The sequence below is a fragment of the Myotis myotis genome, unplaced genomic scaffold, assembly GCF_014108235.1.
Source record: "Myotis myotis isolate mMyoMyo1 unplaced genomic scaffold, mMyoMyo1.p scaffold_m19_p_4, whole genome shotgun sequence".
Lineage (NCBI taxonomy): Eukaryota > Metazoa > Chordata > Mammalia > Chiroptera > Vespertilionidae > Myotis > Myotis myotis.
In genome coordinates, this window is record NW_023416346.1 from 83063441 (window position 1) to 83078617 (window position 15177).

The 15177-nt window shown below is 41.9% G+C and overlaps 1 protein-coding gene across 6 annotated transcripts in view; it reads right to left on the reverse strand.

The window, feature by feature from the left end:
* DLG3 (discs large MAGUK scaffold protein 3) overlaps positions 1–15177 on the reverse strand; it is a 55211-nt gene that overhangs the window by 18872 nt on the left and 21162 nt on the right. For all 6 annotated transcript variants that reach the window (XM_036305319.1, XM_036305318.1, XM_036305317.1 and 3 more), the window contains one exon: positions 5288–5402. In XM_036305319.1, coding sequence (XP_036161212.1) covers positions 5288–5402 — 115 coding nt within the window. The remainder of the gene's footprint in view (positions 1–5287; positions 5403–15177) is intronic.

The window sequence follows — 15177 nt, forward strand, 5'->3', positions numbered from 1 at the left end:
ATTTAGGGTATATGACTTAGCAACAGGCAGTTCCAGAATCGCTGATAGTGGAAACTTTGCCCTGCCCTCTGGTAGCTGATGTTGTCTGAATCACTCTACATAAATAGCCAGTTTTGCCTCTTCAATGTATTTAGATAATGGGTTGCCTCCCCCTAAAAAGAACTCAAAAGAAGAGTTTAAATTATTATCTTTGACAGTTAATACATTTCAAAATCATGTACATCTTAAATGGTTATGGCTTTTCCAGATGCATATCACCATCACCCCAAAAATCCTATCTGATAGTGAAGCCTGCCAATATTACCTTGTTGTCATCTTAATCCACTATGGAAACGCATTAATGAGTAACACCAAGTCAGCCTCCCCCAAGCACCACTTGGGCTAAAGCACAGGGTAGTTGCACAAGTCATGTCTGCTTGTTGACAAGCAGCATTCTCTAGCTGCCTTTGATGATCGAGCCAATATTTCTGACATCATTTCTTGACTCGAGACTACAGATGCCCCAACATGATTTCCTTCCCAGAGTGGAAAGAAGACTGGGATGGCAGATGGCCAGCCGGGATTCCCAAAATGCCTGATGCTGTCCTGTGGCTGCAAAAATGCAGGCACGCTAGCCAGAACAGACTTTCAAAAGCTATTTCTACAAATGTACTACCAAGCCTTTTGGCAACCTTTGGAGTACAAGGTCTTTCATTCATTCCTTCTATAGATAAATTAAAAAAATATGAGTATAGAATTTGGAAGTTCCTGGAAGTCCCTGAGTTAAACACATAGCCACCCCCCTACTGAGCAAGAGGCTCAAGAGAGGCATATTTCTGCGGGCTTTTCCAGTGTGGAAGGTAAATTCACCAAAGGCCCTACACTGTGCAGAAAGAGGGGCTCTGCTCATATGCCTGTATCATTTAAGAGATGATCCTAGTATGGTAAAGGGTAGGAAAGGCCTTTCCATTAAGTCACTAGTGACTTTAAAACCGAGTTTTGTTTTGCAAACACCATTATCTCTCCTTCCTCCTTCTCCCTGCTTCCCAAATCCTGTCTCCCCTGTGATTCATACAGAGCTACAGCTCCCTAAGCTTTCACCTGTCTCAGTGCAGGGTGTTACTTGCATCAAAACAGATTTGCAACCCCATACACACCAGAGGAAGATGGAGACTAAGGGGAAGGGAAGGCAGGAGAAACATATCACAAGGGTTTGAAACAACAGCAAGAAGAATGAGGTGAAACCCCACCTGAAAAGGGTTCCTTCACTTAAATCACTTGCGGCTCAGTGCCTTCCGTGTAGACAGCAAGCTGCTGGAGGGTAGGAACCACAGCTGCTGCCTCCTTGAATCTATCCCCACAACCAGGCCCATATTCTTAGCCCTGTGCTTTATTTACTACTTTCCATGCAGTAAGAGCTAAAGAAAGTGTAATAGTTTGAGTGAAACAAATAAATGTCTCTTGTGACACACAAGTGGTCATTCCTGAGTATCCTGATTGCTTGTTAAAAACATACATTTCCCCAAACTGGTGAATCCAATTGACAGAGAGGAGCCTGTGAATCTGTACTTTCACTAGCATGACAGCTGATTCCTAGCAGTTTGAGAAATGCTGGGAGAACTACCCTCTGTAGTCTGAACAACCAGGGGCAAATTCCAGTTTGGGAACTTCTTGGCTGTCTAACTCAGAGCATCGTTGATTGGCTGCCTCTGCATGCTCCCCACTGGGGATTGACCCTGCAACCTGGGCATGTGCCCTGACCGGGAATCGAACCGTGACCTCCTGGTTCATAGGTCGACCACTGAGTCACGCTGGCCGGGCTTGGCTAACTGGAATCTCAGTTTTCTCATCTGCAAAATGAGAATAATGATGTCTATTTTGTAACATCATTAAAAAGATTTTAAAAGCAATTTCAAGAGGATAACAAAGGTCCTGATGTGTAGTGGGTTTTTTCTAAAGGTCCGTTCCCCTTTATCCAGAAAACACTAGGGAACTACTGAAAGCTTCTGAGCAGAGCATGTCCAGATTGTTGCCTTACCTTCAAGTCCCTCTGGGACACCCAGGCAAATGGCTGCCTAGCCTATTCCACAACACCTCCAGTGACAAAAGATCAAACTTACTATCTCTGGAAGCAGACCATTCATTGGCAAACAACTTTAATCATTAGCAATTTCTTCCTCTTGTTGAGCTGAGATCTGCCTTGGGTGACAGAACAAATTTAATTCCTTTTCCACATGATAGGCTGATGCAATTAACTTAGATAAGGTAAGTGAGGAGTAGTGGGGTGGGGGGTCCATTTTGAACACCCTGCACTGGGAGGGCCAGTTCAGGCCTATGTCCAGCAAGTAGTTGCTATGCATGTCTGCAGTTCAGTAAAGAGATCCGGGGCATCACTTACACAATGACATGATTTGAAGTTGTGAAATACTTTGTAATACTTTAAGTAATAAAACAAAATTTTTTAAAAAAAGAAAGTAAATGACATTGCCATTTTGGGGCAGAGGTAATGAACAGGATTGAGGAATGCTCAGCGAGGTAGGAAGAGAGCCTTTAAAGAAAAAAAACAGCCCTAACCGGTTTGGCTCAGTGGCTAGAGCGTCGGCCTGCAGACTCAAGGGTCCCAGGTTTGATTCCAGTCAAGGGCATGTACCTTGGTTGTGGGCACATACCTAGTAGGGAGTGTGCAGGAGGCAGCTGATCGATGTTTCTCCTCATCAATGTTTCTCACTCTCTATCCCTCTCCCTTCCTCTCTGTAAAAAAATCAATAAAATATATTAAAAAAAGAAAAAAAAAAACAAGTAAGCCATGGAAACAAATGTGGTGAAGAAGAAGAAGGCAGAGGATCAGTAAACCAGTCATTGAATTTGACGACTAAGAGGTCACCACTGCTTCCTGGCAGACCTGGGCATCTGCTCCGCTGGAGCTGCTGGGATCACAACACCAAACTGAAAAGCAGATGCACACTTCCCCTCCTACTGAAAGAGAGGTAATTTGGAGAAATATCAGCAGCAAGGACAGATGACTCTAACACTTCCCAACCTGCATGGTAAGACGGGTTTCTCCAAATAAGGCTTTCATGCTCCCTCCTATCTACTGGAGAAACTGCCTAGTAAGTCTGTCCTGGAGATTAATCACAGAGAAGAATCCTATTTTTCTTTTTAATTCTGCACTTGCTCAACTTCCTGAAACACTTTTTTTTTTTTACATAATACTACCAACCTCTCCAGGAACTAGTGTTTCCTAGCACAGAATTGGGCAAATAAATGTGGGAAACAGAAGAAGAGAGACAAGATGAGAGTTTAAGGGACAACTGCTATCAAGGGAATTTTTTTCTTTTCTTTTAAGAATGGATGAAAGCTGAATATGTTTACATGTGGAAGAAAGGGAACCAAGTGTAGAGTGAAAGGCTCAAAACAAGCACAAAAGGAAATAGAGCAAGCCTGGCTCCAGGAGAGGGGTTAGCTTAGCGAAGGACCTCAGGTCACTGCTTCAGCCAGGAAATATTATTTTTTAATTAAGTCTAGTGATCACAAATGTTCACTATCCTAAACCATATTTGCTTTGCTCAGATGATACAATGTTATCAAGATAAGGTTAAGAACAGATTATGTAAACTGGATAAACTGCTTAGCTAGAACCAGAGTGCATCTCCACCCTCCTCCCCAGAGTTTTCCTGGCTGGGGCCAGAGAAGAGGGCTCCAGGTCTTCCAGGTTGGGAGCTAATGCCCCACTGCTCCTGCTCAGGCAGGGCGAGCTCTAGCACAAGATAGACAGAGAGGGAAAATCTAAAAATAAAGCTCTCTGAAAAAACTGTCTTGCCTAAAGAGTAGCTTCCCACGCACTCTGTAGTGCCACATCTGTGGGGGCTGAAAGCACAGAACGGAACAATCCTGACCAAGTCACGTAAGTACTACCCTTTAGCAGGGGGCAGGAGGGGGGACCACAGTGCATTGCTTATCCTCCCCATCAGTGCCCCAGTGTCAGGAGACTGAAAAGATCACTGTGACTACTCCAGCCTTCCTGCTCTCCTCCTTTCTCAGCGGGAGGTGAGCACAGCACATGTGAAGAAAGCTGCTCCACAAGGAGTGGAATTAAGTGCTTATTTTAGAAAAGAACCATGAAGGGGTTAGTGGGCTTCAGGCTCAAAGTGGGGCTCCCTCTGCCCCACTCCTAGCAGTAGGGTCACAGATAAATGACCAACTGAAGAAAAAAAAAATCAACTACTCTGAAAAGAGCTGCAATTAGCTTTTCTGTCAGTTGGCTATCTTCATTTCCAACCCCAAGCACAGAACAGCTGTCATGTTGCTGGGCAACTAGCATATGCAACCTCACCTCCTAACCTCCCAGCTGGTATCAGAGGCCACTAGAAAAAGTTCAACCCAAGAGGTTTATACAACCCCATATGTAAGTATTAAACACCCAGGGAGGGAGGAAGGAGGCAGCTGGCTCAGGGGAGTAATCCCACCACCTCTTTCTCTAAGGAGTTTAACCTTGGAGAGATACAACATATTTGCACCAACTATTGGAGTTTTGCCAAGAAGCCCAGGCAGGAAGAAGGAAATTAATTCTACCAGGAGGCCATAGTGTTCATTTAGCAGTCCAACTCCCCAGGAGGTTTGTACTTTGACCTGACAAAGTATGACAATATGCCTTGAGGGTCAGAAGCTCAACCTTGGACAATATCTTGGAATAATTTTCAGCAGCAATACACACAAAGCTGCACATCCACCCGCCCTTCCTGGGGAATGCACACCATCCTGCCCCATGTCCCATGACTCAGATACAGCAGACCAGTGCAGCAGGGAGCAAGCAAACACAATTTAAAAAAAAGAGAAAAAGAATGCAACAACCTGTCAGTTCCTTGGTCTCTTAAAAGAGACCCTGGACCAGAACACAGTGGTAGTTGATACGCTCAGATATAAAGCCTGGGGTGTATTATGCACATGTGAAAGGGAGAAGGGATGCAAAGTTTCCCCCTCAAATCACAAATTGTAAGCAAAATACTTTGAATATACCAGTGCTATTTGAATGCTGACTAGCAACAATCACCCAATAGCCCTTTCTGATTGGAGCACACTAAAAAGTTCCCATACTGAGTCATTCATGAACAAAAAAGAAGAAGCCAAGCCAGCTCCTGACCAGGAGGAGATAGTACTGGCCAGAAAGTACACAATCTGAGCACAGAGTTGGAAGTGTTGTTGTAGTGCTGGGAGTACACACTCCCTACCCCACTAGGTAAACAAGGGCTGGGTTGGACCAGACTCCCCTTGTGCAGCACAAGGCCTATGGCTTGGAAGTGGGACTCACCTGACATACAAGGACCTCTTCTCACTTGTCCGGAGGGACCCAGACCCAGAGCTCATGCTGCTGTTCATCATTTGTTCTCGCAAGTCATGTATCTTCGATTCAAAGCGACTGTACTCTGTCAGGAAGACAAGGAAAAGAATGAAGCCAAGGAGAGGCACTGAACCTGCACGCCTGTGGCCCGAGCCAGAGGACACTTGGCTTCATGCAGCCAGAGCCAGCCCAGTCAATCTTTGCCTGGATAGGCAGAGTCCCTCCTCCAGGCACAAAAAGGCAGACTTCCCTCCACCCTACACACTCATAGAAGGAAAGAACACACCTGAAAAAGGAGTAACATTTTGATGTATCAAATGGAAAAGGCTTTTATCTGCCTTGAAATCCTTAAAAGAAAACTGGAAGGAGGTTCCAGTGTGGCTTTCATAAATCTTTAGAGCAGGCGCTAAGGCCCAAGGAGAGCAGATGGGAAAGAATTTCCCAAAAAGAGGACTGCAGGGAACAGATGGCCATGAGAGCAGGGTGGAGGGGCTGGAAAGGACCCGAGGCCATTAAATTATTGTTAGGCAAGGAAGCCGATTTGTTTCTAGGTGTCTTTTTTGAGGGGGAATACTGGAACCCTGTGCCAAAGTAAAAACAAACAAACCTCACAATCAGATAAGGAGATCACAAAGCTCCCCTGAGTTATCTCCATTTTAACAAACAGGGTCTTTGGCCTCAGTATCAATTAAACATTAAAACATTAAAACAAATTCTCTAGTTATTTCCCATTTAACAAACAGGGGCTTTGGCTTCAGTATCAATTAAACATTAAAACTAAATTCACTCAATCCTAGAAGTCTGCTAATACCTCCCTCCTCCAAAATCACCTAGTCAGTAGGATCATAAATACAGGCCCAGCTTGGAGGCCTGCTGACACCATCTTAACCACCTGAACCACCTTATCACTCTGTGAAAGTAACTATAGGTTTACACCAAATTTAAGAAAACCTGATTAGGAAAACTATAGCCATTATAACTTTATTATAAAAGGCTTTTTTATAGGACTGCCTTACTGTGACACTGTCCTAATACATTTAAATCATGATACTCATTACACACACACAATTCCACAACATTTTTCAAGTCTTTAATTGCTACATGAAATGGATATATCTAAAGCACAGGCTGTGGAAATGGTAGAAAACAGGCATGCTTCATTATGACCAGCTGAATTTAAAAGAAGTCAAAATTTATTCTAGGGATTGAAGGTGGGGAATTGCTCTAAAACATAAACACATTTCCGGGGGGTGGGAGGGGAAATTCCACAAAAGCATTTTCATGCACCATGGAGGGCTGGCAAGAAGCATCCCCATGTAGTCTTTGTGACTGTACCAGCAGAAAATAAAACACCTGTTCCAACACCTGACACCCCACTTCCCTCAGCAAAGCAACCTGACCTTCAGCTAGGTATAAAGCAGTGGTTCTCAACCTTCCTAATGCCGCAACCCTTTAATACAGTTCCTCATGTTGTGGTGACCCCCAACCATAAAATTATTTTCGTTGTTACTTCATAACTGTAATTTTGCTATTGTTATGAATCGTAATGTAAATATCTGATACGCAGGATGTATTTTCATTGTTACAAATTGAACATAATTAAAGCATAGTGATTAATCACAAAAACAATATGTAATTATATATGTGTTTTCCGATGGTCTTAGGCGACCCCTGTGAAAGGGTCGTTCGACCCCAAAGGGGTCATGACCCACAGGTTGAGAACTGCTGGTATAAAGGGAAATGTTAAAAAGCCTAAAGGGGAGGGAATGGGGTTTTAACTCTCAAAGTAATCTCTTCTCAACAGTTTCTTTTTGTTCACACTGATACCAATGAAGCCAACTGCTTAGGTTCATGTGCTTTCATTCATCATGCACTGGTGTTATAGTGATTTGTCCTCATTACCTACTCCGGTCCCTGAAATCCTACAGGAAGTAGTTAAATCACTGACTCACCCATTAAATGCTGTGTGTGGGGGAGAGAAACATCAGCAGGACAATGTCCCTGTTCTGAGGGTTACCTGGTAACACATTAATTTCAATGAGGCATCCCAATCTAAAGGTAGAGGGTGGTGACTGATCTGTCATAGAAGCCCTGGACTGCCCAAGAGCGCAGCAGCAGGACTGTATACCTCTAGAGCCGCCTGAGCACTGGCCCCATCCCACGGTTTGGCCCTCCATCCTGGCCCTCTCTAGTTGGCTCCTTTCTGGCTGAGCTTCTCACTGATGGTCTAAGAGGAGAACCGGGTGAGACAAAGAGATTTCTGACAAGGCAGCCCTTTCTTGAGGAAGATAAGTAAAAGGCAGAAATATGCCTTGAACCCAGAAAAAAATACACCAAACCTATCCTTAAGCCGTTTTCCCTCTCTCACAACTTGTTTATATATTCCCTTCTTTGGAATTGACTTGCCTGCTGAACTCCAACTTAGCAGCAGGTCATGGCAGTTGCTTAGTAACTACATTACTTAAAAAATCCTTTAAAAAAAAGCAACAACCACCAAACCACCATTTCCTCGAAGCTCCTACTCCAAGGTTGAAAATACTGGGCCAGAGGGCCCACTTAAAATAGACTACAGAAAGAGAACAAGGCTATTGCTTTAAGGAATCCACTTTCTGTTTTCTACTTGCTACTAAGCTTTCAAGTCTATTAAATTGTGTTTTATTCATTTTTTCCTATTCAGGTGATCCCCTTGAGTTTCAGATGGTCTCAGCTTTTATTTGTAGAGTTATCTAACGTCTAGTAGGCACAGAGTAGCCTCTGAATAAATGATTGTTGGGTAAATGAGCAAATTAGAAAACTGCCCAAGTCGACACTTCTGTTCTCAAACTAATAAACCTAATGGTTTATTTAACTGATGGCTGCCAGCTTCACTGAGGGCTTGGAAAGGTAGTTAAGAAGTATTCCCATTTACTTCCTTACCAGGGTTAACTGTTGGGAGCAATTGGGATGTTTTCTAAACATCCTTCTGAGATGTTAATAACCCACAGTGGGCATCTGATTAAGAGACTTTGTTTATAATAAAGGGAAAAAAACAATTCTAACATAAAAAACTGTTTAAAATAGTCTTAAGATAGATAGTACCTCATCTTAATATTTAGAGCAGGGGTCCTCAAACTACGGCCCACGGGCCACATGCAAATACAAATACTGTATTTGTTCCTGTTTTGTTTTTTTACTTCAAAATAAGATATGTGCAGTGTGCATAGGAATTTGTTCACAGTTTTTTTTAAACTATAGTCTGGCCCTCCAACGGTCTGAGGGACAGTGAACTGGCCCCCTGTTTAAAAAGTTTGAGGACCCCTGATTTAGAGGCACCATTTCCAAGAACAGAAGCTTCACTTAAAAATTATCTGAGTTTCACCTGGCCAGTGTGGCTCAGTGGCTGAGTGTCAACCCATGAACCAGGAGGTCAAGGTTTGACTCCCAGTCAGGGCACGTGCCTGGGTTGCTGGCTCCATTCCCAGCAGGGGGCATGTGGGAGGCAGCCGATGGAAGATTCTCTCTCATCATGGATGTTTCTATCTCTCTCTCCCTCTCCCTTCCTCTTTGAAATCAATAACAGCATATTAAAAAAAAATCATTTGAATTCAGCCTGGCCAGGTGGCTCAGCTGGTTGGAGCTGGGTCCAGTACACCAAAAAGGTTGCAGTTTGATTCCTTGGTCAGGGCACATGCCTGGGTTGTGGGTTGGATCCACAGTCAGGACGCATATGGGAGGCAACTGATCAATGTTTCTCTTACATTGATCTCTCTCTCCCTCTCTCCCCCCTCCCTCCCTCCTTCCCCCTCCCCCTCCCTTTCTTTTTTTTAAAAATTCCAAATCTTTATTTTCTATCATTTTTTTCTTTCTCTCCAGACCATGTAGGTTTAATTATTCTTTTTATATATATATTTTAATTTTTTTATTATTATTATTAGTTAAGGTATTACAAATGTGTCCTCATCCCCCCCATTAACCCCCAACCTCCCCCCCCCAACCCCGCACACTCACGATCCCATCCCCCTGTTGTCCATGTCCATTGGTTTGGCTTATATACATGTATACAAGTCCTTCGGTTGATCTCTTCCCCTTACCCCCGCCCTCCCCTACTTTCCTTCTGGGGATTGATAGCCTGATCGCTGTTTCTCAGTCTTTGGGTCTGTCCCTTTTCATCAGTCTATGTTGTTCTCTATAATCCACAAATGAGTGAGATCATGTGGTATTTATCTTTCTCTGACTGGCTTATTTCACTTAGCATAATGCTCTCCATTTCCATCCACGCTGTTGTAAAAGGCAAGAGTTCCTTTTTTTTTTTTTACTGCAGCATAGTATTCCATTGTGTAGATGTATCACAGTTTCCTAATCCACTCATCTGCTGATGGGCACTTAGGCTGTTTCCAAATCTTAGCTATGGTGAATTACAACCAAACCAGCAATGCAAGAGATAAAGAAGGCCCCTCCCTTTCCCTCTCTCCCTCTTCCTCTCCCTTTTCCTTCTTACCTTCCTTTCTTCCACTCTCTCTAAAAATCAATGGAAAACATATCCTCAGGTGAGGATTTTAAAAAATCATCTGAATTCTAAGGCCTCACAATTTGCCAAGGTGTGAAAGTCACTGCCAAGGAAGCCTACCAGACCAGCCTCAACTCAAAGGGCCCACTTCAAATATGGTACTTTAAAACAATACTTATTACTAAAATCTCGACTACTTAACTGTGTTTTATTCATTTTTCCCATTCAGATGAACCCAACCATTTGTGACCCACAAAGATGTCCATGGTGAATCATCGCATCCCTCATCCCCTTTGCTTATCACAGAGAATAATGAGAGGGAGGGGGCACAATTAGTGGTCATTTCTCCAAACACAGGGTTTCTCACTGACCAACTGGGGTGCCTCTTGGACTCTACCACAGACACTGACTCAAAACTTACTGAGCAGGCTTAGGAATCTGCATTTTTACCAAGCATCAATAGTTATTAAATATGGTGATTCTGATGCCCAATAAAGCTTGAAACTGCTGGTCTTGGCTTACAAAATTGAGTTTTGTTTTATTCAGAGAAAAGATAAGTACATTGTGTCTCAAAAGGTAGGACAAGAGGGTTGCCCTACCCTCTCAAAAAAAAAAACAACAAAAAACAAAAACAAAACAACCCTGACAATATAATTGCAAATCCCACAGGAAAGTGCTAAACAGGCCTCTGTCCAATGTGCCTGCAAAGAAAGTTAATGAGTTTACAATTTTTTAATTATAAAAGTAGCACATGATTTTTACAAATCTTTAACTTTTTTCTTTAGAAACTCCTGTATCATTTCCCCATCCCACTACCCAGAAGTAATGAGTATTTTTCGTATGCATCCTTCCAGACTTACTTCCATATATAGTTGGACTTGAACAATACAGGTTTGAACTCCACAGGTCCACTTGTACAGTTTTTTTCAATGAATACTATATGTGTGTTTTGTCTTCCTTATGATTTCTTAATAACCTTTACTCTAGTTTACTTTATTGTAAGAATGCAGTATATAAAACATATAACATACAAAACATGTGTTCATTGACTATTTATGTTATCAGTAAGGCTATTAGTTAAGTTTGGTGAGAGTCAAAAGTTATATGTCCCTAACCCCTGCATTGTTCAAGGGTCAACATGTACCTATTTTTTTCTATACTCTGGTATGACATGGAAACCCATCCATGTCAGTACATAGAGATTTACCTCATTCTTCTCAATAGCTGCATAGTATTTATTCCATATTGTGGATAGACCATAATTTATTCAATCATATCCCAACTGATGCACATTTAAACTGTTTACAATTTTTTATATTACTAACAATGCTGCACTATATATTTCTATGAGTATTACAATAGCATGGATTCCTAGAAGTGAAACTGCAGGGTCAAATTATATTCACATGAAAATATTTGATTGGCCTTACCACATTGAACCCCAATATTCTGTAACCTTTATGACTGGAAGTGAGGATAAACTGCTATTCTAAAACTTCCAGTACTCTTGAACACAACTTGTTTATTCCTACCTGTTATTACCTTCTCCTAGAATTTCTGAGGAAGTGGAGGCAGAATTTACCTTTGAGGACAGATTGATCTTTTGTTTGGGGAAAAACACTCTAATGAGCCTTCTAGTTATGACAGTCAAGTCAAGATTGTATTCTGGAATAGACAAAGACAAAGACAAAGAGGAGCCTCAAATGTTCTCTCTGCATAAGCACAGAAAAGGTCCTTCTGTGGGTGGAGTTGCTGGTTCAAAGGGCTTGTCCTAACACGTAACTCCATCTTCCTCCAGAAATATCTACTTCTAGATCTGACCACTCTGCCTCCCCCTACTTGATAACCTCAGGCCAAACCTCCCTGTTACTGTAAATGACACTTTCTTCTATCTCCCACCCCACTTCCCCGGGCACAATGGGCACAACAAGTGTTTCTTCAAGTTTTGCTGCATTGCATCCTAATTGCTTCCTAAATCCATCTATTTCTAACTTTATCTCCTTGCCTTCATGTTGATTTTGCCTCTTCATTTTCTTTCTTGCCTTGATCTAGGTCACATTGTGTCATCTCTTCTCTGGACCACTGCTGTACTGCCCGAACTGGGCTTCTGCCCCCAGGCTCTCCAAATTCCAGTACAGCTTAGATTCTTATTTGGAAAGCCTTCCTAAAACTTCAACGTGTAGCCTCCCTGTTCAAGTATCTATAATAACAGCAACTGAAGTATTTTACTTTAATATCTCAACTAAACTTTTAAAGATGGCTACAACCATCCTCCCCTCACTCCCAGCCTTTGTATCCCATCTCTCATTACACAGATCCTCTTGTGAGCTAGCCTGGCTGGAACTCTTTTTTTTTTTTTCTGGCTGAAACTCTTGATGTGGTAATTCCTACCTGTTACTACCTTCTCCTAGAATTTTCTCCCCTGCCTGACACTGAACCACCTTTTTCATCCTAGAAGTTTTATTCATTCATTTATTTATTCAAACATTTATTGAATGTCCACTGTGTGCCAGGCACTGTGAGAATTGCTGGATATATAATGGTAATCAAAATACTTCCTAGAAATTACAATCATGAAACAAACAACTCTTTAATTACAATCTATAATAATAAAAGTGTAATATGCTAATCAGACGAAGCCAGGGCTGCGAGGGAAGCCTGGGTCCCGGGTGCCAGAGGGAAGCCGGTGTTGGCAGCTGGGGGAAGAAAGGCCTACTCTTGCATGAATTTCATGCATCGGGCCTCTAGTTTTAATTATAACTGTGACAAATGCTATGAAGAAAATGCTAAGAGAGAAACTAACAGAGTGGCCTAACCTACTGTGGAGTGGCGGGTGGGGGGGGGGCATGAAGGAGATGTTAACAAAGGTTTCCCTGAGGAAGTGACATTTAAGCTGACCCTTTGAGGATGAAGAGTTAGCAAGGGGAAGAGGAGTGGATAAAGCACAGTGAGGGTACAAAATATTTGGATCATGGGCAAATAAAGGGGATACTGGCAGATCATGCAAGGGAGGTAGGCAGGTGTCAGATCATGCAAGGGATTATGAACTATAGTAAGGATTGTTACTTCTATCCTAAGAAGTCATTGAAAGATTGTAAGTAAAGGAGTGACATGATCAGGGTGGGTGGGTAGGTGTGTGTGTGTCACTTTGGCTATTGTTGGCCAAATAAGTGTGGTGCCTTACATGTAAACTTAAGTTCCTTGACAGCAGAGAACCATGCTTTCTCTTTCTGTCTGGGCCCTATAGCCCACAATATAAGTAACCTCTGCTTTTACTGCATCCAAACCAGCTAGCTCCCTAGCCTCTACTCAAGTATGTTCAATGTTTGGAAGCTCTCTATCCTTTAATTATTAGACAACACTATTCAAGAGAAAATTTTGGGGCTCTTTAGCCAGCTGATCCTAATTTTGGTATCTAAAGCAACATAAAACATGATCGGTTCTCTTTTTCATAACAGTGTGAAGAAATAGTTTAAAGAAAGTTAAAGGGCTAAGAAAGCCTGGAGCAGGTTCTAAGACTACTGAATAAGATTGACTAAAAAGTAAAGTGTTAACAGGAGAAGGGGAGGGGGCAAGATTATAAGAGTTTGAGATAGAACCACTGAAGTTTAAATAGGAAAGTGATACAATTAGAAGTATGTTTGGGGGAAGATTATTCTGAGAATGTAATGGAGGACAGAGATGAAGAAAATAGAGACTAGGAACCGATTCTACTACAGACAATGACTTCAGATGCCTGACATAGTATTGGAGCAACTGAGAATAGAAAGAAGAGACAAAAAATCAAGAAATACATTAGATCTAGAAAGAGACAAAATTTTATATCTGATTGGATATAGGGTGAAAAAGACTAAAAACAACTTCTAAGGTTTTTCCTAAAAGACCAGGAAAAGGCAGGATAACATCAGCCATAATACAGAATGGCCATCATGCCCTAGCTGGTTTGGCTCATTGGATAGACCGTCAGCCGCGTACTGAAGGGTCCTGGGTTCACAGGAGACAACCAATCGATGTGTCTCTCTCACATTGATGTTTCTCTCTGTTTCTCCCTCTCCCTTCACCACTCTCTCTAAAAATCAATGGAAAAATATCCTCAGGTGAGGATTAACCAGAATTGCCATCATATCCTCAAAATAAGTTATCTCTTCTCCAGACTAAATATTCCTACTTCCTTAATCAATCTTCATCTAACATGGTTTCCAGATCCTCTACTACCTCATCCTTTTAAAATCTAGTGCCCAGCATTTGTGGTGATGTCATTTCCTTTACAAAACTATTAGCTCCTTGATGTGGTTTTTGTTTCTTTCTCAAAGGTTAGCATGGCACTCCTGTTGAGTCAATAAACTTTTATTGACTCTGTTAACTTGCTATAAAGATCCTACAGGAAAAACCTGGACACTACAATTCTCAAGTTCTGCTTCATCATGAACTAATGTAAGAAAAAATAATACAAAACTTTCTCCTTCCACCCACCCCCAAAATGCTAAAAACTGACCAACAAAAAAACACAAACCACTTAATAGCCTAATAACATATCAAAAGGGCCTGAAACTACAATGTCCACTAATAAAAACTGGACACTCACCCAGGCCGGTGTGGCTCAGTGGTTGAGCATCGACCTATGAACCTGGAGGTCGCGGTTCGATTACCGGTCAGCACACATACCTAGGTTGTGGGCTCGAGCCCCAGTATGGGGCATGCAGAAGGCAGGTGGTCAATGATTCTCTCTCATCATTGATATTTCTATCTCTCTCTCCCTCTCCCTTCCTCTCTCAAATTAATAAAAAGAAAAATAAAAAACTGGGCACTCATCCAAGCCTCCAAATCCATCTCCACTCTCAGATCTATCTACCTTCCTAATGATAGAAAAAACTGTCTCCTCAGAATTAAAAGTGACACTGCTCAGTCATTTTTGACAAAGATGAAAGAGACTCAGGTTCTCAACTCATATAAAGTGTATTTGGTCCTATTTAATTCTGGGTAGGAAAATGTTGTAGAGACAGGAAACAAATGGTAGCAACAAAGGGTATGTATTCTGTATGCTATATAGATTACCAATGATTTGAATAAAGATTTAAAAAAGGGAAATGCTACAAAATAAAATGAAACTATGCTTACCAAATTTGGAAATGACAATGAAGCTGAGGAGACAACTGGATCACAAAATTCAGACACAGATTGTGACAGGGAAACAATGGGAAAACACAAATAAAAATAAAGTAAAAAAAGAGAGATCTAATTTCTTGACCTTGAGTCCCCACACAAATACTAAGTAGGGATGACAGGCCTGAATAATAGCACATCTGGGTTGGCTTATAAACTCAAAAGCAGTCAATAGTTGCCCAAAGACTCATTTGTTCTCACAGAAGTGCAG